Source organism: Caenorhabditis remanei, chromosome III (assembly GCF_010183535.1).
Source record: "Caenorhabditis remanei strain PX506 chromosome III, whole genome shotgun sequence".
In the NCBI taxonomy this organism is placed as follows: domain Eukaryota; kingdom Metazoa; phylum Nematoda; class Chromadorea; order Rhabditida; family Rhabditidae; genus Caenorhabditis; species Caenorhabditis remanei.
Genome location: NC_071330.1, coordinates 17169884 through 17193611, shown reverse-complemented (window position 1 = coordinate 17193611; position 23728 = coordinate 17169884). Strand labels below are relative to the sequence as shown.

The window sequence follows — 23728 nt, the reverse complement described above, 5'->3', positions numbered from 1 at the left end:
TTGTTTTGTACGTTTGATCTCAGAGTTAGCTTTCAGAACCTTTTTTGTGGAGTTTCCTAAATTTTCAAAAATGACGCATCTACAAAACATTTGTCTGAAAATGTTTTAAAGTTTCCACACAAACAATACAATTTACATGATTTTGCATGAGTCTTCAAAATGCTTATTTTTGCACTAAAAAGCTTCAAAAACGCAAATAACTTTTTTCACGAGATCGTTTAGCAAAAACGGAATACAAATTTGAAATCAGCGCAAAATTTCAGTTCTAGTGATATATATCTCGACCTATTACTCCATCAGATCCGTCCCTAGTAAGTGAATGTTCTAAGTCTGTGTTATAATACGGGTAGGCATAGATTTCTAGCTTTTGTTTTGTATTTTATGAATATTTAACAATTCTGTTTATTTATTTATTGGGACGAAAGAAGAAAAAAAAATAGATACAAACGACTGGAAACGGTCCCTCACGAGACAGTTTCGAGTAAATAAATAGAGGGGGACATGAAATGTAGAATCGAGGAAAAGAGGAAGAAAAAGCGGAAGGTGGAAAATACAGACTTAATGGCAAGGGTGAAGAGAAAACCGTAACAAAGGCTAAAAAAAAGGAAAAAAGAAAGAAATATATTTTACGAAAAGACCAGGAAAAGTACATAATTAAAACCGGGTGATGGCAGTGTCAAGAAAATTTTTTCTCTTGACACTGCCATCACCCGGTTTTAATTATTCTGTTAATTGGTTTACAGATATATTCTCTAACAGCTCAAATGTGAATTTTTGGCATATACCGCTTCAGCTCAAGCACCCAAACAGGCGGACACTCATTGTTTAGGAAAAATCTTTCTTTTTTTAATATATATGTATATATAATTTCAAAAAAGTTGATATCAAATTATACTGAATCGTGGCAAGTAGGAGCTGAACCGGTTTTTCCACAATTTCGATTTATAGATCAACTGTATCAAGAAATAAATCCTGAATAAATTTTTTTTCAGATTTTTTTGAACAGTCAAACAAATATTTTTAAAAAGTTCAGAGATTGATATGCATATCAAACTACAAACTAATTGATCTTTCAATCGGAGGAATCCCAGAAAACTGGATTTTCGTGTTTTGTAGACCCCCGTTGGATCAGACTGACGATTCTCACGTCTCGGAGATAAGGAGAATTGTGTAGTTTTGATCGAGATCATCCAATTGAAACATTTTTAATAAGTATGTAGACCCCGCTCACCATCTGGTCAGAATATTGATGGGTAAACTTCTTATTTTCTATCTTTCTTCAGCTATAGATAAACTGATTTTCGTTACTCTCATACCAATTTTCTTCTCCGACTAATTCTCTCTATATCAGACACACTCTCGTTATGTCTTGTTTTTAATCCAATAACATTCATATATCTTATGAACGCATAGAAACACATTGATATATATTAACCGACACACAGACAGACAATTCCGAATAGCGGAGATCTTGTACTAGAAACGTTTCAATTCTTCTTCTCTTTGTTTTCCCGTATTTTTATCATCTAGCAGGTTTTTCCTATCCTAATCTATGTATTTTCCCGTCTATATCACTTTCTGCTTTCGAATTTTTCTATCCGCGATCATTTAGTCTTTGCATACATCTTCTTTCAATCTTATATCACCTGTATTGATTTGAAAAAATAATGATTCTGCGACTAATTATAACCACTTTCTTCACAATTTCTCTTGTCGAGATGTGTGTGAGGATGATACCTCCTGAAGAAGTATCAATTAGTACCACAGCTTCTAGTCTTCCGACAGATGCACCAGGAGAAATCACCACAGAAAGGACTGCCACGTCATCAGAAACGGGTTCTCCGACTACAGGAGTCCCGGTGACAGATACTCCTGTGACAGATACTCCTGTGACAGAAGATCCAACGGATCGTGAGTTTTTCTTATATAGATTTGGATTTTAAATTTCTAATATATTTTCAGTGTGCACCACTTGCAACATCCAAACCATAAAACCAGATCCAATCCCAACTGGTGTTGTATTTTCTTTTGTGTATGTTTAAGGTTTGAAATTCATTTATGAAAATAAGATTATTGCAGGGAGAATGCGGCAGATGGAGAATGTATCGAAACCAAAGCGACATGTACAAGAAATGATGGTATGATATGTACAGATATCAAAATGTTCGCAACGACTGCAACCGGGCAGGTATCTATAACAGATTCAACAACTACAACAGAAGTTAGTGCAACTCTGACATGTGCAAATGATGGCACTTATTCATGGGGCACTACGTAAGTAAGCATTTTCTAGATAATCGAATCATCTCATTCTTTATGACAGTATCGGAATCACCAAGCTGGCTTGTCAATTCGAAAGTTGTACTACTCCAACTCGTAAGCATTTTTGAATTATTTCATTATTATATTTTCAAATTTCTTTCAGCATGTCAAACATGTGACATCAGTAAAATTTCTCCAACGAATCCACTCCCTGGAACCAGTTTTGTGTCAGAGTACGTTGTTATATTCAAATTCTAAGTACATTTTTTGAATTCAGGGAGAATGTAGTCAATGGATGCCAAGTAATAACTGTCACATGTAAACGAGATGATGGTCTAATTTGTAGTTCTGTTGCAGTCCAGGTGAGTCCATGTGTCTGTCTCCTTTTATTGTTATTCAGTTTTTCAGGCGGAATTTCCCACAGGGATATCAGAACTCAGTTCTACAATGAACGGCGATTCGGCTACTTCAGTAATAGAGTGTAATGAGAATGGAAAGTACTCATACAGAGGGTTAATACTGTCTTCAATTATACACTATTTGAATTAATTGATTTCAGAATAGAAATTACTGCATTATCTTGTGACTTTATTCAGTGTCCACCTCCATGCACCTCCTGTGATATCAGTACAATTCCTCTGACCGTTCCGCCGGCGGGAACAAGTTTAATACCACAGTTCGTTTATAAACTCAAGTTTCTGTTAAATTGTATCATTCAGAGAAAATACAATTAACGGATGTAAAGCTGCAACTATCACATGCCAAAGAGAAGATGGTCAAGTTTGTACTTCTGTTGCAGTCCAGGTACCGGAGCTCTGATTAAAGTGAAGTTTGATAACTAGCCTGACTATTCCAGGCAACAACTTCTACTGGTGTTTCAGAGATTGGATCAACAATGGGTTTAGGAGTAGCCACTGCTGAATTAACATGCTCTGCAGATGGCAAGTACACTACTGGAACGGGGTACGGTATTTCTTGTTTCGACTTTTCTTGTCAACTTTAAAACTATTTTCAGCACTGAAATCACTGGACTCTCCTGTAACTTTAATCAGTGTCCACCACCACCCTGTAAGTTAAACTGGTTTTTTTATATTGGAGTATAAGTGGCGGAAGTTCTTTTTCAGTATAAATAAATAAACTTGATTCTGATTTCTATAATTTCAGCTTGTCTTACCTGTGACATCAACACAATTGCTCCAAAAAATTTACCTATGGGAACCAGTTTCACTTCAACGTGAGTGCTTCAGCAACTCAATTTTTAAAAGTATTTTTATTAAATTCAGAACAACTATATTGAATAACTGCCGATTGACAACTATCACATGCAAGAGAGACGATGGATTAATTTGCAGTTCTGTTGCAGTCTGGGTATACTATCTTCCATTTTATTTTCTTCGTGAACATCTCCTTATTTTTAGGTCACTAGTCTCTTTGGAACTTTTGCACTGCGCACCAACTATAATAACGATAACGTTGCAACCACGATAACGTGCAATGCAAATGGAATATACAGTGCTCCAATGCTGTTAGTTCCACTTTCCAATTACATAAAATCTTTATTATTTATGTTTTAGACCTGGAATCAGTGCAATCTCCTGTGTGTTCAATCAGTGCCCACCATGTAAGTTTAATTCGGTCTTTTTTTGAAGAAAAATGTTTCCAAAATGGTTCTATTTCAGAATTCTCGCAATATCCTAGTGACGATTATGTTATTCATGATAACTTATCAGTTGTGCTTGTTCTACTACAAAATAATTTTCGGTTGGTTTAATAATATTAACTTTAATAATATTAATACTATTTAAAATAAACTTTACTCACTCTCACTTTTTATATTTTGAAATATCTTCTCCGGGTGATCCTGTGCCAAAACAACTTTTTTCAACACACATATCATTTTGTATCATTTCGTTGCCTTGCTTTCGCAAACTATACAAGACTTGCCTTCTATTTGATTTCTATTCTGGATCTCTGTGTAATCATAATCAATTGTCCATGGACTGTGGGTTCTCGTTTTCTCAGACAATCCGTCGTTTGATATAAATTGTCCTCCGAAAGCGCGTCTCTCCTGATATCAAACCTGTCTCACCCTCTCTATTCTGATCTCTGTTTCTGATCTTTCCTTCATTTATCACATTTTGTACTCGTCTCCTAAATCACACTTCCAATGATTTGCCGTTTTTTCGCTTCCTTGTTTCCTATTGTTAGTTTAGTTCAAGTTTATATTCAACAATTGTCCTCCGATTTCATATACATACCAAACTAGAGACTAATTGATTTATTCAACGGGAAATCCCGGACAACTGGATATTCGTGTTTCGTACAGACACCTTGATGGATACATGAATCAGACCAACAATTCTCACGTTTCGGAGATAAGGGGGATTGTGTAGTTTTGATCAAGATCATTTGATTGAACAGATTAAGCAGAAGCAAAATTCAAAAAGTTTGTTAGCTAAAGTTTTTGAAACGGCGCAAGTTTTTTCATGCATTTTTTTTATACCAGTATATCTTTCATGTACTTTTGTCTTGAAAGGTAGCCGGAATTAGTTCAACTGTACCTCACAAACATTGTGAAATTATAAAAAGAGCTCATCTCTCATATTTTTCTAGGCGATACGCAAACAAATAACAAAGATCTTGTTGTACCCGAAACGTTTCAGTTCATATCCTCCCGTTTCCCGTATTTTTATATTTAACAGGTTTTTCCTATCTTTTCTTCCTTTTTTTTCCTAATCTCTGTCCTCTCTTGTCTAGATCACTTTCTGAAATATATATCCGATCATTTAGTCCTTCTAATCACCTATTTCATTTTCTTCTTTCATTTTATTTGACATGAATCCTCGACTAATTGTTTTCACTCTTCTCACTTTATCCCTAGTCGAAATGTGTGTGAGGATGATACCTCCAGAAGAAGTATCAATTAGTACCACAGCTTCTAGTCTTCCGACAGATGAACCTGTAGAAGTCACCACAGAAGGAACGGCCACGTCATCAGAAACGGATTCTCCCAGTACAGGAGTCCCGGTGACAGATACTCCTGTGACAGATACTCCTGTGACAGATACTCCTGTGACAGATACTCCTGTTACTGATGAACCTGTCACAGAAGATCCAACGGATCGTGAGTTTTTTCCTAATAGAGCTTTTCTAGAATTCACTAGCATGACATTTCAGAATGCACGGAATGTGATATCGGAGCCATTATGCGAGATTCCATCCCAGATGTCCAGTTTGAGTTCCTGTATGTATTTGTTTCATTTTCAATTGCAAATACAAACAATTCATAGAGATACCACGGAATCCGGCCAATGTACAACAAACAAAGTTACATGTAAGAGAACGGATACAATGATATGTACAGATATAAAGATGTTCGCAACGACTGCAACCGGACAAGTATCAATAACAGATTCAACTACTACAACAAAAGTTAGTGCAACACTCACATGTGCAAATGATGGAACAGTCTCATAGGGCACTATGTAAGTTTTTCTAAACAATCATTTTAACCCATAAGTCGTTACAGAACTGGAATCAGTAAGCTGTCTTGTCAGTTCGAAGGATGTGAATCTGTACCTGGTAAGAAAATCTCCAGAAATTCATATTAATATATTCTAGCATGTCAAACATGTAACATAAATGACATTGCTCCAACAAATCCTCTTCCTGGAACCAGTTTTGTACCCACGTTAGTTATTCCAAATTTAACTGATTAGAATAACTTTTATATATAGTCTCAACGATAAATGGATGTAGAGTAACAAATATCAGATGTCAACGAGATGATGGTCTTTCTTGCAGTTCTGTAGCTATTCAGGTACCATATTACACAACTTTTTCATGTTTTTCTTTTGGTTTTTAGGGAATTACAGCAGGTGGGACTACCTCACTTCAAACAACTGAGAATAGTGATGTATCTATATTAACCATGGGATGTAATGAAAATGGTCAATTTACGTATGAGAGAAAGTTAGTTTTTTAAGTCTTCGATCCCTCATTGTCTATCAATGTTTCAGCGTCGGGATCACTGAATTGTCTTGTGTCTTCAATCAGTGCCCACCTCCGTGTAAGCCCATCATCATTCCAATTAGGTATCAGCAGTTTAATTTCAGCCTGCACTTCGTGTGATATCAGGACAATTCCTCTGACCGCACCGCCAGCGGGAACCAGTTTAAATACAGAGTTCGTTTATTTATTTTCAAATTTATATTGAATTATTCTATCGTTCAGTGAAGCTACGTTTGACGGATGTAAGGCTGCAATTGTTACATGCCAAAGAGATGATGGTCAAGTGTGTACTACTGTTACAGTCCAGGTACGGGTGCTCAATTCTATTTGATAACTAATCTGAAATTTCTAGGGAACAACTTCTTCTGGAGTTTCAGATATCAGATCAACAATGGGCGCGGGTTTAGCGTCTGCTGAATTAACATGTTCTGTAGATAGCAAGTACACTACTGGAACCGGGTACGGTCTTTCTTGTTTCGACTTTTCTTGTCAACTTTTAAACTTTTTTTAGCTCTGAAGTCACTGCACTATCCTGTAACTTCAATCAGTGTCCACGACCCTGTAAGTTAATTATCTTTTTTTGTTCTTCCAAAAAAAGGTTCGTGTTTATTTCAGCATGTACATCGTGTAAGCCTGAAGATACAATTTTCGTAGACCCACCAACAGGCGAATACTACTATACATACAGGTTTGTTTTTCCCAGAATTCTTTTTTAATTATTGGCTTTTTCAGGGAAACTAGTGGCGCCGGTGAATGTATTCAGGCAGATATTACATGTAGGACACTTGGTGGTAAAGTATGTGAATCAATCGAATGGCTGGTGAGTTTTTGTCGTAAAGAGAAAGTTGCTGTGAAGTGAATGTAAATTATCCAGATCGATAGTTCGAGTGGGATAGAACAAATCATTAGTGCTAATTACAACGCTCAAGTGAGTGGTCGGAATATTGCATGTAGTGGAGACGGAACGTGGAATGCGTTTTTCCGGTGAGTATCTTATGTATCAGTTTTTCATTGATTTAATTTCAAATTTCAGGACGGAAGTCACAAAAATCGTTTGTCGGTTTAATAATTGTGCATGAATGTTTTGAATATTTTTAATTCAAATTGTCTTTAAGAATTTCAATATTAATAAGTACCATTTGAAACACCATGCTGGCATTTTGCATTATGCAGTTTACACTTCCGCACTCTGAGATCAAACTAATTACACGAGAAAACTGGTAAATCAAGAAACATCCATAACGACAGACAAGACACAGATTCATTACGGACGTACAGACATTAGAAGGCGGATGTATGTATAAGTGATATCGGATCTCTAATATGTTTTGGTCAAACAAACTAAAGAAGATATCTGTAAACTTTTGCACTCCAAGTATAGAAACAGATAGGCTGTAACGTTCGAAAATCCTTATATAAAATAGACATTGATGTTGATCGTACAATTCCAGTATCCCTATCTCTTTTTGATTTCCATTGTTCAACAGATATTGAAATATACATTTCCCAGACTGATTCAATTTACAAGATCATATGGTAACAGACACACAGACAGACATTCCGTCGTTTGATATTAATTGTCTCGTCATTTCGACGCTTACTTCCCCTCAATTCTTGAATGAGGACAGGCAATGTGACGAAAGAACACAAAGTAGCATCATTGACCCATTAATTGAAGATCTAATCTCCTCGATGAAGAACCAAAAGATAAAATTGAAGGATATATAGAAATAGTCATGTCCTGAAGTAGCAGAGGCGGCGACACTGATTCGGCGGATTCGTTCCCATTATTGTATACTTTTTTTTTCTTTTTTTCTTTACTAGTATTTGTATATTTGTTCTTTTTCTTCTATTCATGAAATCGTAATAAATAAATGAATAAAAATAAAAATGTATTTTGGTCGAACGAACTGAAGAAAAAATCCGTAATGTTTTGCACTCCAGATAGACTGTTGATTGTTAAATTCCATTATCCTTATCTCTTTTCGATTTCCATTGTACCCGAAACGTTTCAGTTTCAATTAGCAGGGTTTTCCTATCATAATATCTGACCTCTCTTTATCTCTTGTTTGAGATATATATATCCGAAAATTTTGTTCCTCCTATCATTTATTTCTTTTTCTACTTCCCTTCTATTTGACATGATTCCTCAATTAACTCCAGAAGACGTACCAATTCCAGTTAAGTGTAAGTTAATTTCTTTTTTGTTCTTGCAAATACTGATTCAATTTTACAGCCCACAATGTACTATCTTTTTTTGTTGTAAAGATGGAAAAAAGCGGTTCTGGTATAAAAAAGATCCGAAAAAGTCTTACCACTATATTTTTCTGGCGATCAGATTTTCATTTATTTCAGCCTGTACAACGTGTAAACATGATGTTTTAATTGTCCTAGACCCACCGACAGCCGATTACGAGTCTACATTCTCGTATGTTTTTTCTCAGAATTCTCTCTCAATAATTAACATCTTCAGGCCACTTATGGGCGCCGAATGTACTGAAGGAAGGATTTCATTTAAGACAGTTAATGGTGGAATTTTCGAATTTATCGAAACGTTTGTGAGTTTCGTAGAGAGGGAGTTGTGGTAAAATGTATGTAAAATATGCAGGTTGATGATTCAACAGGAACATGATGACGCATTGGTACTTATTCTAACACACCATCTGATGAGCGGAATGTTATCTGTGCTGACGACGGAACGTACAATTTGGGTTCCCGGTGAGTATAACAAGGATCAGTTTTTCATTGATTTAATTTCAAATTTCAGGACGGGAATCACAAAATTTATTGCAAGGTTTACGAGTTGTGCAGTATGAACATTTTCATACCCAAATTGTCTTCAAGAGTTTTAATATTAATGAATTCGTTTGAAACGACATGCTGGCATTTTGCATTTTTGCATAATCGATTCCCAGTTTATCGAAATTGAAATTGATAAATAAATCTCTTTTGGTTTTGTGTGTTTTATCTGCATTCTGTATACTGCCGAAATCCCATGTAAGAATAGGAAGGAGGAAAACTTGCAATTCTCGGACATCAATACCAAATGGGGATGAATGGAATCAGCTCTTTCAGGATCTACATGTTTCACATTTCCTTGGAGCGCGTTTGTATCACCTTCCTAGAAATCCCATTAGAGCGCATTTTCTCACTGCCAGTCAATTCGTGCGGACCTAATTTGTCAATCACTCGGATATTCTTCTTGATGTAGCAATCATTTTCTTTTCCGTAACATGACGTCCCTCCAATAAACTCAGATAACCGTCAATCCTTATAATTCAAAATGACATGTTTCTTACTGCCCCCTCACCTCTTTCCCCCCTGCTAACAAACTACCGTAGTGTTCTGACTCCCTCTGAAATCTCTAAGCGATGAGTATTCCTCCTCTCTTATAATCCAAGAAAGAAAGATGAAGAAGAGAATGATTGTACTCTCTCAGTCGTACTCACCACAATTCGTTGACTGCCTTCGTCAGAAAGCAGATTCCTTCATCCCACACAACAATCCGTATATATATATTTATTCACTTTTTCTTATCAACTATATAGATTTGGCTCCAATTCTGGGAGGAGCAAGGAGTCTTGGCTCCTATACGAATCATTTCTGCTAGATTTTCTTACTTTTTACATTTTTTCGATTATCCTTCGACCATCCATATAGACACGGCTCTCGGCTTGACTCACTAGTCAAAAATACAAACTGGATAGACTGCACCTAGGTAATCCCAAAGTCAGAGCATTTTTTTCTGTTATTCGAAAAATTGTTTATCGAATTTCAATTTCTCGCTCTACACTAACTAAGCAAGCAGCTCATTGGTAAGTCACTGGTTTTTGCAATTTCCCGTCCTGCACCGATGCCACGGTAAACGAATACCGGTTGTATTATAAATTTGCTCCGGGCCGTTTTGAAACGGGACATTTTACAACATTCCAACACCAGATGCTTTGAAACCAAAAGTTTGAAAATGTCATATTTGCCAAATGTTTCGATTTCCAAACTCTGGTTTCAAAACATCCCCGAACCGTAGAAACTTATAACACGATAACTATAACTATACCTCGATTCTCTAAGCTATTCATACATTCCAAGAAGTTCAAACTTTTTTTGTTTTGAGCATACAAAAATTGCTGAAAATTGTCTCATACATAGGTTCGACCATTCTTAACACGATGGTCACAAAATCTTTCGCCCTTTTCTGCTCCGGAACTTAAAAAGTGAGCTCGTAAGCTGATAGGCCGTTTTCCTTATAGTTATGCTTCTCTAGCCCCGCCTCTTGGATTAATGAACTCCTCCATCTGTCAGTCAGAATCCTTCCCACGATGTCATTGATCCTTCAGAAATATCACTCTCTCTCGTTTCGTTCCATGACTACCTAGGAAAGTGTCAAAAAGTAGTCAACTAACCTATTGATATAATGGGATATACATATTAACGACCGACAACATGACCAGTTTTACGCGGGAACGAAAAGGACGCTGGATTATCCGTTTTTTGTCTCTCATCAGCTTCTCTACCATAGATTACTGTAGCTTTTGCATACTTCTCTCATGACTAGCCGAATCTCTGTGCCGCTTTGTTCAACCGGAAAAGTCTGCCTCCAATTTTCTATAACTCTCGCTGTTTCTCACGGTCTCCAAAGGAATGTAACCTTTAGAAACTTTTTCAGACATTTCGCATCAATAGGCGACACGTAGCAGCAGAATTTTTAGAAAAGTTCCATCAGGCAGACGAGACCGGCGAAATTGCTTAAACCTAACGTAACTCTGTCAATTTTGTTCCAATGTTCATTTTTACCAATTTTCCGAGTTCAGGGAGTCAAGACCGTCCAAATGAGTATACTCATAGATTTCTCCGGCTTGGAGCTATGAGCAACCCGGGTGGCTTAAGACTACTGTAACTCCATCAGTTTTGCTCCGATTCTTTTCCACCTAGATTTTCAATTTCAGCTTGTCAAGATCTTTCAATTGAATATACTTTTACCCTAGCTTCTCCAGTTTAGAGCTTTGATCTTCCCCCGTGACTTAAGACTACTGTATCTCAAACTCTTGCAGGTAATCATGAAGACATCCCTAATGATTCTTCTGGTCCTGTCCGTCATCCACGTCACCTCGACTGCCGCAGCCACGTCATCCGCCTCAATGCGTCGTTTCATTGTGAAAAATGAAGTGTTCATGGGTAGACGTGTGCCCGACTTCTGTATGGAGTACTTTGAGAGCTCATCGGGTAAGGGCGACATCGGGACAAACAGATTCTATGTCGTAATCGAGGGTTTTGTATTGTTTTTTGTTATTTGATGGTCAGAATACTCCATTTTCTACGGTCACAATGTGGTGTCAGAAAGAATCAGAAAAATCAAAAATTATTTGAGAGTTAGTCATTCTCAAAATGAAAGGGATCTGGAAGAGGAGATACGGGCGCCCCAAGAGACGCAGACACTGTACCGCCTATAACTCACTACCCAATTGAGCTATCAAAAAACCGTCAACTACAAGAGTGATCTCCTTAAAATTCTGCACATCTTAATAGTTGGCCACTTTCCCTCAAAATTTGAAATATACCAGATTCTAATACCGCAAAATTTTGACTGAAATATTTAAGACCAAAAATTAAGTTTTTTCAGTAAAAAAATCGCGATTTTTTGGTAAAGAAAACTCAAAAATTCCTAATTCCCAGGTTTTTTGACATGTAGAATCCAAAAAAAACAAGCAAAAAAGATACCTAAAGTTTGGACCACCGTGGGGATCGAACCCCGGACCTGTTGAGCGATGGCAACCTTAACCAATTCACACGTTTATCTTTTTTAAATTTTCATTTCCAGCCAAACTCAAGCTCGATAATATCAACCGTGAGCTGATCGCAGATGCGTTGGAAAGCCAATTCGATTGGAAACTTCAGGAGGAATACGCAGTGAGTTCTCTTACCCGCTCGCACAAAAATTGTTTTTTAACAACTCCAGCGCCTCCAAATGAGAATCCAAGATTTGGCTGAAAAGCAGTACGCTGATCACATCTGCGATGCTGCCGAGTTCTCTCCAACAATTCTTTCCGCTGATTATCAGTACACTTGTACAGAGGTGAGTCCCGCCCACTTTTTGCAATTTCGCCACACACTTCACTATTTAGATCTGCCAAAACTGTATGCCTGGCAGCGCCCCGATTTGCTTCCAACGGAGTCCACGTTTTGCGTGAGTTTATTATTGATTATTGATTTTTCGGGGGAATATTTGATCTACCTAACTAAATGGTGTTTCAGTGGTCTCGCCCAAGTGTGCCTGTGCACCTACGACCTTCTGAATCCTGTGGAGAACGCCGCCTTCTCGCTCCGTCATGAAAAACGAGTTTTTAGCCGAAAAATTCGTCGAACTTGATTTCTATTTCCTCTGATAACCATAATTTGAAAATCTCCCGGAATAAATTGCAATGTTAACATTTCTTCTAATATTGGCTCCGCCCATTTTCAGACGTTTTCGGTTTTTGAGTTTTTCGACGTTTTTTGAAGGATTTTTTTTCAAAACTGACTTTTTTTCTAATTTCTACGATCAACGCTCACAAAATTCAATGTTGTTAAGATTCTAGAGGTTTCAGATTCTATGCTCCGCCCATTTTCAGACTTTGGACGATTTTGAGCATTTCTGCAGCTTTTTCAATGACTTTTAATAGTTTTTGAAGCTAAATTCGACTAAAAACTCAATATTTTGAGTGGGAAAAGCGCAAAAAAGTGCAAAAAACTGGAAAATAAAACCTCCAAACCTGAGAGATGACAGAAACCCATTTTTAGGTGTTTCTATAGAATCTTATTATTTCTAGAATTTTTTCTATCATTTATTTACTCTAAAAACCTTCGATAAACTTTATTTTTCACTCAAAACCCCTAATTTTCAACACAACATTTATAAAATTTCAACATTTCTCCCAAAACGAGAGAGTGTGTGAAACAAAGAGACGCCGAGAAACAAATCTGTGCATTTGCGCGTGGCGGTGTTTGCGGACTAAAAAGTTTTCCGAGAATTTCGGCCGTTTTGCACTGATTTTTATTGGTTCACGCTGGATTTTTGGGGGTTTAGAATTGAGAATTCTTTGGAAAAATTGAGAAATTCCACGAGAATCGCCACGTTTCATTTATAGAATTCCAAATCATCGGGTCAAACTGCAAATTAGTAGAAACTCTGAGCAATTTTCTGGATTTTTCCGATTTTTTTTCGTTTTCCCAGGTAAAAAAAAATAATTTTCTGCTACTTCCGATTGTTTGGAAAATTTCTGCCTTTTTTAATATCGCGAAAAACTCAATTAAATCTGTTTTTCACTCAATTTATCCCAAAATTTCCAGGTAAAAATGCCGACGCCACCTGGACAATCGAGTAGTCAGCCACTGCCGACAAAGGAGCTGGGATATTTTAAGAAAATTGTGGTATGTATTGATTTTCATTAGAAGTTATATGAAAAATTTATCTATTCGCAGAAAAGCTACGAGCAAAAGCAATACAAAACGGGATTGAAGTTTGCCAAGCAAATTCTTGCAACACAAGGGTTCAGTGAGCATGGAGGTGAGATTTTTTGACGTTTTGGTCTGCTAACTTATCAAAATCACTAGCAGACCAACTTTGGTCTGCTAGCTATCTTCTTTCAAACTAACTCTTTATCTGTTTTCCAGAAACCCTCGCTATGAAAGGATTAATTCTCAACTGTATGGGAAAATGTCAGGAGGCTCAAGAATGCGTCCGAAAAGGACTCAAATCCGATTTGAGATCCTACGTGTGCTGGCATGTCTATGGACTGATTCAGAAGACCGAGAAGAAGTACGACGAGGCGATCAAGGCGTACAAACAAGCGTTGAAGCTTGAAAAAGATAATATCCAGATTTTGAGAGATTTGTCGCTTCTTCAAATTCATATTCGCGATTTTGACGGGTATTTGGTAAGAAAGATTCCCGAGATTTTTTGAAAATCAAAATTTAAATTTTTCAGTCATCGAAATACGAACTTCTTCGTCTTCGCCAAAATCAACGTGTCTCATGGCTAGGCTACATTGTTGCTCATCACTTGCTCAAAGAGCACACTCTAGCTCTCGCAATCATGGCGGAGTACATTAAAAATAATACGGTGAGTGAGAAATGTATAAAGAAATTAAATGAATTTAATTTTTCCAGCCACCCGGTTACGATTTCGAATTCTCCGAGCTGATTTTGTACCAGAATCTTATCATGCGTGAAGCCGGTCAGTCAGATGTTGCTCTCCAAAAGTTGGAGGAGAACTCGACACATATAGTTGATAAAGTCGCCTATATGGAGACTCGCGCCAATCTTTTGATGGATTTGGATCAGCCAAAACAGGCGGAACACGTGTGGAGAGTGTTGATTGACAGGAATCCAGAGTGTCTGGAGTATTACGATGCGTTACAAACGTGTATGGGAATAAAAGGTAATTTTTTGGTTGAAAACGCCGAATAATTTTAGCGATTTGCATTGGTCTGCTAATTCCTAACGTTGGTCTGCTAGCTCCTGACGTTGGTCTGCTAGCGATTTCCATTGGTCTGCTAATTCCTAACGTTGGTCTGCTAGCTCCTGACGTTGGTCTGCTAGCGATTTCCATTGGTCTGCTAATTCCTAACGTTGGTCTGCTAGCTCCGCAGTGAATCCCCTTTACATTTCCACTTTTCCAAACAACCACTAATCTCTCCCCAGATTCTTTAGAGTCTCCAAAACCACAACTGCTCATGCTCGATGCTCTAGCCGAGAAATTCAAGAAGGCCGCCGCTCCACGACGTCTCGCTCTCTACCTGGTAGAAGGTGAAGAACTCCGTCGTCGTCTTCACGAATGGATTGTACCGATGCTTCGTAAGGGTGCTCCATCGCTCTTCGCTTCTCTCGTGCCACTCTACAAATTCCCACAAAAGATCGCTGTCATCGAGTCGCTCATCTCGGAATATGTGAAGAAAATGGACGATGAGGGATATGACAAAGTGAATTTGAGCGGAGTATCTCAAGAGTGTGAGCCACCAACGACGGCTCTCTGGTTGTACGTCCTGGCTGCCTACCATTTCGATCGGTGTCATAAGACGGATTTGGCTCTTCATTATATCGATAGAGCTATTCAACATACACCAACAGTTGTCGAGAATTATATGCTCAAAGCTAGAATTTACAAGGTTATTATATAAGTAGTAATTGACGAAATTACCGTTTATTTCAGCACGCCGGTGATTACGATGAGGCTGCCAGCTGGATGGAGGAAGCCCAATCTCTCGACACAGCCGATCGATATATCAATGGAAAGTGCGGAAAGTACATGCTCCGCGCGAAGCGTATCGACGAGGCTAACAAGATGTTGGCAAAGTTCACGAGAGAAGGAGAGAACGCTGCGAGTCATCTGACAGATATGCAATGTATGTGGTATGAATTGGAGAGTGGAAGAGCGTTCCGATCGGTGAACAAGTATGGTGAGGCACTCCGGAAGGCACATCACATTGAGTTCCATTTCAACACTTGGATCGAAGATCAATACGACTTCCACACGTATTGCCTTCGTAAAATGACTCTCTGCTCTTATATTCGTCTTCTTCGGATGGAGGATCGCCTTCGTAATGCGGATTATTACTATCAAGGAGCCAAGTTGGCTATCAAGATCTATTTGAGAATGATCGATAGACCCGATGATATGAACGAGCATTCTGCGTTGATTAAGGAAGGAATGACTGATCAGGAGATCAAGAAAATGAAGAAGAAACTGAAAAAGCAGAAGGAATTGCAAGAAGAGGAGGAGAAGAAGAAGAAAGAGAAAGAAACGAAGGAAGAAGGACTCCAACGTGGACCACAGATTGATGCGGAGACTCTTCTGAAGACGGAGGATCCATTGGGTGAGGCTGCCAAATTCTGCCACAATATCCACACATTTGGAACACCGAAAGTCACCGGATACGCTCTGTGCGCTGAGGTTTATCAACGGAGAGAAAAAGTACTTCTGGTGTTGAAATGTTTGAATGAAGGAACGAAGAAGGATCCACACCATCCACTTCTTCACGTCCAGAAGGTTAAATTCTTAAAAGCCTGGCCAACGTATGATCTGACGGGTATTGTGAAGGATACTGCGTTGTCGTTGATTGAAACGGTATTCGGTGCGGAGTTGGACGCTGTGAAGCACAATGACAAATACAAGATGGAGCATCAACACGAATTCCCGGCTAGATTAGCTTGTAAGTCTCAGAGCATTTTTGTTTTGTCTATAGTTCCTCATTTTCAGACGCCGAAGCTCAATGCGCTATCGATCCATCGGCGTCTGTGGTGAATTGGCTTCTGAAGTCCGTAGAAGACACCACAGTCAACGAGAGATCGCTGAAAATGATGCTCAAGTTGAAGGATGGAATTGAGTACGGAAAATATGGAAAATGGAGCAGAGATGATGTAAGTTGGGGGAAATGGGTCTGCTAGCTTTCGGACGTTGGTCTGCTAGTTCTAAGCCGTTGGTCTGCCAGCTCAGTCATTGGTCTGCTAGCTCTATCCCGTTATGATTATATATGCAACATGAACATTTCCAGAACGAGAAGCTCCGCAAACTTGTCAATGGACTGTTCCCATTGGCTCTGGATTTCGGTGGCGGTGTACCACACAAATCACCATCGACTAACAACTCCACTGTTGAATCGAAATAAACCATATTTTAAACTCGTTTACCGTTGTTTTTTTTCCCGACTCTTTCATCATCTTTATTTTCATTTCTAGGTCCTCCTTTCACCTCACACGCATCCTGTTTGCCCTTTTTCTCTTTCTTTCTTCCCCAGAGTTTAGTATTTTTGTGTTTTTTTTTGGTAATTTATATTTCCCTCTTGTCTTTTCGTTCCCCACACCCAAAAATATCAATTTTAGGTTTAGTAGACTGTTTTATTGCTCTCTTGTTTAATTTTTTTCTGTTAAAGAATTAAATTTATAATGTTTCCCCACACCATCTATAAGACTGCTGCTGTTACCTCCACCGATCTTTGTTTTTTTTTGTCTCTCCCTTTGAAATTTCCTCTAAATTTTCTCTATGTGACCCCACTTTAAAAATAATGATGATATCGATCTAAATCTCTTTTTTCTAAATATTTTCTTAATTTTTATCCTCTTGGTTTTCTCGCCGAATCCATTATATTTTCACTCTCCTAACACTGCTCTAACCATGTGTCAATCAGGTGTTGCAGGCGGAAAAGATGGGAGTGTTAGTGGTGGATACGGATCACGAGGATTCCGATGACTCACAACATTATAGTCATCAAGAAGAGCAGGGATTCAATGCCGCCTATGAGTCGAAAGAGGTGCGGAAACACAAAATTCGTATTAAGAATTCGAGAGCTAGCAGGCCAATGTTGGTCTGCTAATTATTTCTCGTCAAGCCAAGGGAGCTAGCAGACCAACGTTGGTCTGCTAGCTCACCACGGTGATCTGCTAGCTCACGACATTGGTCTGCTAGCTCCTTTTCTTTCCAAAATTCCTTATTCCAGGTTCTTGGCCGCGGTCTCGCCTCAACCGTCCGCCGATGTATTGAAAAAGGAAGTGGCCAGCACTTTGCCGTTAAAATAGTCGACGTCTCCACCGAGAAGCAGAGTGAAAACGAAGCGAAACGGCTTCTAGAAGAGACGATATCAGAAGTAGCGATTCTACGACAACTTATAGGGCATCCTTCGATTAGTTTGTTATTTCTGCTGCCTTTGATATTCTTATTAGAAAAATTTCAGTAAAAATCCACGATTTCTATCAAACTCCCTCGTTTCTGTTCGCCGTGTTCGAGATGGCTCCGAAAGGAGAGCTATTCGATCAGTTGAATGCGACGGTGACGGTGTCGGAGAAGAAGGCGAGACGATTGATGAAACAGTTGTTTGACGGAGTGGAGTATATGCATGCTAGGCATATTGTTCATAGGGACTTGAAAGTGAGTTGGTCTGCTAGCTCCGTTGGTCTGCTAGCCCCGTTGGTCTGCTAGCTCATCGCCAGCTCTTTTCATAGGAATTTAATATCTTCATTTTTCCAGCTAGAAAACATTCTATGTATCGACGATGAGCGAATCGTTATCTCTGATTTCGGATTCGCCACCCGTATCCCACCAGGCCAAAAACTGCGAGATCTCTGCGGAACGCCTGGTTACCTGGCACCCGAAACGATTCGATGCCAAATGTACGATAACGCCGAGGGATACTCACTGGAAGTGGATGAATGGGCACTTGGAGTCATTATGTACACGCTGTTGGCTGGATATGCACCATTCTATCATAGGAAGTGAGTGACCATCTGCTCCTCCCCTTTGCCCCTGGCTGTCATTCACACCTAGCCAAACGCGGCTCATTTACTCTTTTTATTAGTGCACTCTAGTTAGAAGAAATGAGTACGGAAAGCGTCGCGGAAGCGGTTGATACCGGTTTAGAAGAGTAAGTTTGAAATATTTTTCTAGGTTTTTTATTTACAAAAATCCAATTATCGAGAAAAATCGAAATTGGTCTGCTAGCGATTTTCCCTTTTCCTGCTGCCTCTTGCCTCCACAATATTTTTTCCTCCGGTCAAGGAAGTTGTCAGTCACACGTTCATACAATAAAAAAGTCCATCAGTCAATTCCCTATCATAAAAATAAATTGGCTAGCCACCTGACTTCCACAAGTACATAATGACACAAATTCTATCCACATGGGGTTTCGACATTCCTCTTTCATTAATATTTTGATATTCAGACAACTAATGATGCTGCGAATAATTCAACAAGGAAAGTATGAGTTTCGAAATGAGCAATGGAACAACATCACCGGTGAAGCGAAGAATCTCATAGCTCAACTGCTTCAAGTAGATGTAACGAAGAGAATCAGCTCGAAAGAGTGTCTGGTACATGAATGGATGATCCCAATTGCTCAGCAAGTACCAACTGTTGAAATCGAGAAAGTCAAAGATCAAAGCGGAGAGCGTGCCAGGAAGCGGTTCAAGACTGCGATTATTTGGGTTAGATTCTTCCAAAGACTTGCCAAATACAAATATCTCAAGACGGTTATCGATAGAGATGTACTCAGAAAGAGACCATTCAGGGATAGAGATGTAAGTGTTTTTTTTTTCAAATGAAAGTGACAGTTGGTCTGCTAGCGATCTCATTGGTCTGCTAGGTCCCTCTCACCACCAACTTCTATGATAATATTGCTAATTTTTTCATATTTTCAGATCCGCCACGAAGCCGAATCGTCAATGTTCAGTGTCTACGGCCACTGGGTCAACCGTGGATTCTACTACTCTCGTGATATGCTTTTCGCCAACAAGCCACGCCCTAAAATGGCCAAAAAATCGGTTGAAGCGAATCCAGGAGCTGCTGCCACAGCTAACACCACTGAGCAATTAAAAGTTCCCGCTTCTCAAAAATAATTGTACCAATTTTGTAAATTTTTTCTTCATTTCAAAAATGTATCCCATTCCTAATGCTTTCGCCACCCGATCGTTTTCTTGCCCCCATCCTGTTTCTTTACTTTTCTATCATTTTTGTCTCGTTGTACTTATCAGAATTTTCAATTTCTGTTGAAAATCTCGTCTCTTTGTATAATTTTCTAGATCAAAATTCACGAAAAAGTCTTCATGTTATCTAGTTACGCCCCCAAGAAAGTCGTTGTACAGATCTCGACCCAAACTCTCCTTTAGAGCATTTTGCCCTTCTACGAGCATTCATTCTTTGTATAAATTTTTGTGTTTTAGGGTTCTTTTTTTTGTTGCAAACTTGGTTTTGGTTTTCCAGACGAACCGTTTGTATTTCTCTGTGATAAGCAGGCCTCAAAAACAAAAATTTCAGACCGTCCAACAATGCAGTTGGATATAGACGGGTTAAAAGTCCTGTTCCCTTACGATTATGTGTATCCGGAGCAGGTTTTGTATATGAAAGAGGTCAAGAAGGCGCTTGACGCGAATGTAAGTACGAAATTGTTCTTGCAACTAAAAAATCACGTAAAAGTGACCAAATTGTGCTTTTTTTTCGATTTGCTGATTTTGGTCTGCTTGTGATTTATAAACACACTAGCAGACCAACTTTGGTCTGCTAGCCATTTGGAGAATCCACGTAGAATAGATAGCAGACCAATGTACAAGTTTGGGTAAAATGACTCTATTTTGGTAATTTTTGTGAGTTTTTCGAAATGTAATTGAGAAAAAAATACACTTTTCATGTGAGAAATTCGCAATTTAATCAATTTTTCCACAAAATCAACAAATTTTCCAAATATTTGAATAGCGTCTCTTATAAAAGCTAAATTTCACGTTTTCAGGGTCATGGCCTCCTCGAAATGCCGTCGGGAACTGGAAAAACCGTTTCACTCCTCTCATTAGTCCTCGCTTATATGATCTCATACCCCGACCGGCTCGACAAACTCGTCTACTGCTCTCGAACAATTCCAGAAATTGAAAAATGTGTCGAAGAGATGAAAGTTCTCTATGATTACTGGGAGAAGGAGACCGGACAGCCAGTCGCCAAAATCACAGTGGCAATGAGTGCCAGAAAGAATTTGTGTATCAATGAAAAGGTCGCCGCGCTGAGATTCGGAAATACTGTCGATTCGGCGTGTCAGAAATTGACGGCGTCGTCCGTGAGAGCTAAGAGAAAGGAGAATTCGGAAATTGAGGGATGCGACTATTTTGAGAATTTCGAGGCGAACAGTTTTCCGATGCAGAATGGAGTTTGGAATTTGGTAAGGAGCATTTCGTAATAGCTAGCAGACCAATCTTGGTCTGCTAGCGATTCAGCGTTGGTCTGATAGTGATTTTCGTTGGTCTGCTAGCGATTTCCGTTGGTCTGCTAGCGATTTAGCGTTGGTCTGCTAGCTCCCACCTGTTGTTTTAATTATCGTTACTACATTGTTTTCCGATGTTTTATTAAAATTAAAACAATTTCAGGAAGACCTCCGCCAACTGGGACGTGAGCGCAAAATCTGTCCATACTTCACTGCCCGTAACGCCATTAATCGTGCTCACATCGTCGTCTACTCCTATCATTATATTCTGGATCCGAAAATTGCTGAACTCGTTTCCAAAGATTTTAGTAGAAAGTCAGTAGTCGTTTTCGACGAAGCACATAACATCGACAATGTTTGCATTGAGTCAATGTCAGTGGCGATTTCACAGAAAAATGCGGATCGAGCGCTTCAGGAGCTTCAAAACCTCGAAGGAGTGGTTGGAAGGATGAAAAGTGCAAATTCTGAAAAACTACAATCAGAATACGACAAATTGGTGGAGGGGCTGAAAAGGGCTGAACGAGAACGAGCCAACGACGAGAGACTTGCGAATCCATGTATTCCGGATGATATTTTGAAAGAGGCGGTGCCCGGAAATATTCGACAAGCTAATCATTTCTTGTTATTCTTGAAAAGATTCGTGGAATATGTCAGGCATCGGCTGAGAACTCATCAGGTATGGTATTGGTCTGCTAGTCAAATAATTGGTTAATTTTGTGCAAAGCTCTTGAAATATTTTTTCTCTATTTCACTACCAAAAACTCGGGAAAATTACCAAAATTGAGCCTCTTCACCCAAATTGGTCTGCTAGCTATTCCACGTGGATTCTCCAAATAGCTAGCAGACCAACGTTGGTCTGCTACCGATTTTTCATCGGTCTGCAAGCTGTTTTTGCTCAATTTACACTTTCCAGGTACTCATCGAAAGTCCTGCCGCTTTCATGAAAGACATTCAAGAGAGAATGTGTATCGAGCGTCGTCCAATGAGATTCTGTGCCGAACGTCTCGCGAATCTCGTTCGTACCCTTGAAATCACAGATAACGGAGACGTCTGGGCACTCTCTCAAGTCACAACAATGTGTACGCTGGTCTCCACGTATTCTAAAGGATTTTCGGTTATTGTGGAGCCACAAGATGGTAGTCAAATGGCAATGATCACTCTTTCATGTCATGACGCTTCGATTGCTATTCGGCCGGTACTGAAACGACATCAATCGGTTATCATCACTTCTGGAACCTTATCTCCACTGGAAATGTATCCGAAGATTTTGGATTTCGACCCTGCTGTCGTCGCATCGTTCACTATGACTCTGGCGAGACCCTGCTTGGCTCCGTTAGTGGTGGCACGCGGAAATGACCAAGTGGCGATGACTTCGAGATTCGAACAACGTGCCGACGTGGCGGTCATTCGAAATTATGGAAACTTAGTTCTGGAAATGGCCTCTCTAGTACCAGATGGAATGGTTGTATTTTTCACCAGCTATCTATATATGGAGAATGTCATTGGCGTTTGGTATGAGCAGCACATTATCGATGAGTTGATGAAGTACAAACTGCTGTTTATTGAGACAAACGATGCGTTGGAGACGTCGGCGGCGCTCGAGAAATACGTGGAAGCTTGCGATAGTGGAAGAGGAGCGGTGCTGTTCTCTGTGGCGAGAGGAAAAGTTTCGGAGGGAATCGATTTCAGTCATCATTTGGGTTAGTGAAAATGACTCATTTTTATAATGAGAAAATATCGGGAAAACTAGAAAAATACTGTCAGAATAGCTGAAAGAAACTAAATTTAGCAAGCAGACCAACGTTGGTCTGCTAACTCTTGGCGTTGGTCTGCTAGCTCTTGGCGTTGGTCTGCTAGCTCTTGGCGTTGGTCTGCTAGCTCTTGGCGTTGGTCTGCTAGCTTCCACTGTTGGTCTGCTAGCTCTTTATCATCAATTTTCCAGGACGTTGCGTCATCATGCTCGGAATCCCTTATATGTACACCGAGAGTCGCGTGCTCAGAGCAAGATTGGAGTATCTCAGAGACACTTTTGGTATCAGGTAGGGCGGAAAAGTTCCACTTCTTCTATTCCATGTTGATTTTTTTCTATTTTTCAGAGAGAACGACTTTCTGACGTTCGATGCAATGCGACACACCGCGCAGTGTATGGGAAGAGCTCTTCGCTCTAAGACAGACTATGGATTGATGGTGTTTGCTGATAAGGTTAGAAAATCCAAAAAATTATCAAACAGAATCTAAAAAATCGTTTCCAGAGATTCTCCCGAAACGACAAACGCGGCAAGCTGCCTCGCTGGATGCAAGAATATCTGGAGCCGGCTTCCACTAATTTGAGTATCGATGAGGCGGCACAGGTGGCGAGACGATGGTTGACACTGATGGCTCAGCCGTTCCAGAAGGAACATCAGTTGGGTGTGTCGTTGTTGAATAAGGAAATGGTGCAGGATCAGCAGATGATGAGACGATTTGAACGAGTTGTTGAATATGTTGATTAAATTATTATTTTTGTTTAGTTTTTTGCATTGTTTTTATCATTTTTTAAACGAAAATCTCGACTTTTTGGTCTGCTAGCTAAATATTCCAGGTGGTCTCTGTGAAACACTAGCAGACCAACGTTGGTCTGCTAGCTATCTCTTCTTTAATTTTTGTCGTTGTGTCTCCAATTGTATCTCATTCCCATTTTTCTCTTTTCTCAATCTCATTTTTTGTTAACTGTCGAAAAAAAATCACTGGTTTCATTTCTAAAA

The 23728-nt window shown here is 39.2% G+C and overlaps 7 protein-coding genes across 7 annotated transcripts; 6 read left to right on the top strand and 1 right to left on the bottom strand.

The window, feature by feature from the left end:
• Window positions 1-1718: 1718 nt before the first annotated feature.
• On the top strand, window positions 1719-5739 carry GCK72_011793 (uncharacterized protein; the record flags this gene model as incomplete). Its single annotated transcript, XM_003100768.2, has 19 exons — window positions 1719-1911; window positions 1963-2032; window positions 2080-2274; window positions 2324-2376; window positions 2426-2495; window positions 2540-2624; window positions 2671-2774; window positions 2822-2938; window positions 2982-3066; window positions 3119-3225; window positions 3278-3330; window positions 3427-3496; window positions 3546-3630; window positions 3681-3787; window positions 3837-3897; window positions 3942-4023; window positions 5144-5386; window positions 5440-5506; window positions 5553-5739. 19 exons carry the CDS (start codon window positions 1719-1721, stop codon window positions 5737-5739), a joined length of 2034 nt encoding a protein of 677 aa, XP_003100816.2.
• A 165-nt stretch (window positions 5740-5904) lies between these two features.
• On the top strand, window positions 5905-7352 carry GCK72_011792 (uncharacterized protein; the record flags this gene model as incomplete). Its single annotated transcript, XM_053728679.1, has 12 exons — window positions 5905-5953; window positions 6000-6082; window positions 6128-6234; window positions 6282-6331; window positions 6378-6447; window positions 6496-6580; window positions 6626-6732; window positions 6785-6834; window positions 6889-6961; window positions 7006-7093; window positions 7148-7257; window positions 7307-7352. The coding sequence occupies 12 exons, from the start codon at window positions 5905-5907 to the stop codon at window positions 7350-7352; spliced, it is 918 nt and encodes a 305-aa protein (XP_053588256.1).
• A 1062-nt stretch (window positions 7353-8414) lies between these two features.
• On the top strand, window positions 8415-9144 carry GCK72_011791 (uncharacterized protein; the record flags this gene model as incomplete). The annotated part of the gene is made up of 5 exons (XM_053728678.1): window positions 8415-8460; window positions 8629-8701; window positions 8747-8827; window positions 8882-8991; window positions 9041-9144. The coding sequence occupies 5 exons, from the start codon at window positions 8415-8417 to the stop codon at window positions 9142-9144; spliced, it is 414 nt and encodes a 137-aa protein (XP_053588255.1).
• Window positions 9145-11330: 2186 nt separating this feature from the next.
• GCK72_011790 (uncharacterized protein) lies at window positions 11331-12640 on the top strand (the record flags this gene model as incomplete). The annotated part of the gene is made up of 5 exons (XM_053728677.1): window positions 11331-11496; window positions 12092-12180; window positions 12230-12346; window positions 12396-12457; window positions 12526-12640. The coding sequence occupies 5 exons, from the start codon at window positions 11331-11333 to the stop codon at window positions 12638-12640; spliced, it is 549 nt and encodes a 182-aa protein (XP_053588254.1).
• Window positions 12641-14996: 2356 nt separating this feature from the next.
• Window positions 14997-15368, bottom strand: GCK72_011789 (uncharacterized protein; the record flags this gene model as incomplete). The annotated part of the gene is made up of 1 exon (XM_053728676.1): window positions 14997-15368. The coding sequence occupies one exon, from the start codon at window positions 15366-15368 to the stop codon at window positions 14997-14999; it is 372 nt and encodes a 123-aa protein (XP_053588253.1).
• A 2085-nt stretch (window positions 15369-17453) lies between these two features.
• GCK72_011788 (uncharacterized protein) lies at window positions 17454-19635 on the top strand (the record flags this gene model as incomplete). Its single annotated transcript, XM_003100816.2, has 6 exons — window positions 17454-17558; window positions 17745-17931; window positions 17979-18172; window positions 18272-18516; window positions 18963-19317; window positions 19438-19635. The coding sequence occupies 6 exons, from the start codon at window positions 17454-17456 to the stop codon at window positions 19633-19635; spliced, it is 1284 nt and encodes a 427-aa protein (XP_003100864.2).
• Window positions 19636-20064: 429 nt separating this feature from the next.
• On the top strand, window positions 20065-23476 carry GCK72_011787 (uncharacterized protein; the record flags this gene model as incomplete). Its single annotated transcript, XM_053728675.1, has 7 exons — window positions 20065-20169; window positions 20523-20942; window positions 21148-21660; window positions 21898-22684; window positions 22927-23023; window positions 23081-23186; window positions 23237-23476. 7 exons carry the CDS (start codon window positions 20065-20067, stop codon window positions 23474-23476), a joined length of 2268 nt encoding a protein of 755 aa, XP_053588252.1.
• Window positions 23477-23728: the final 252 nt, after the last annotated feature.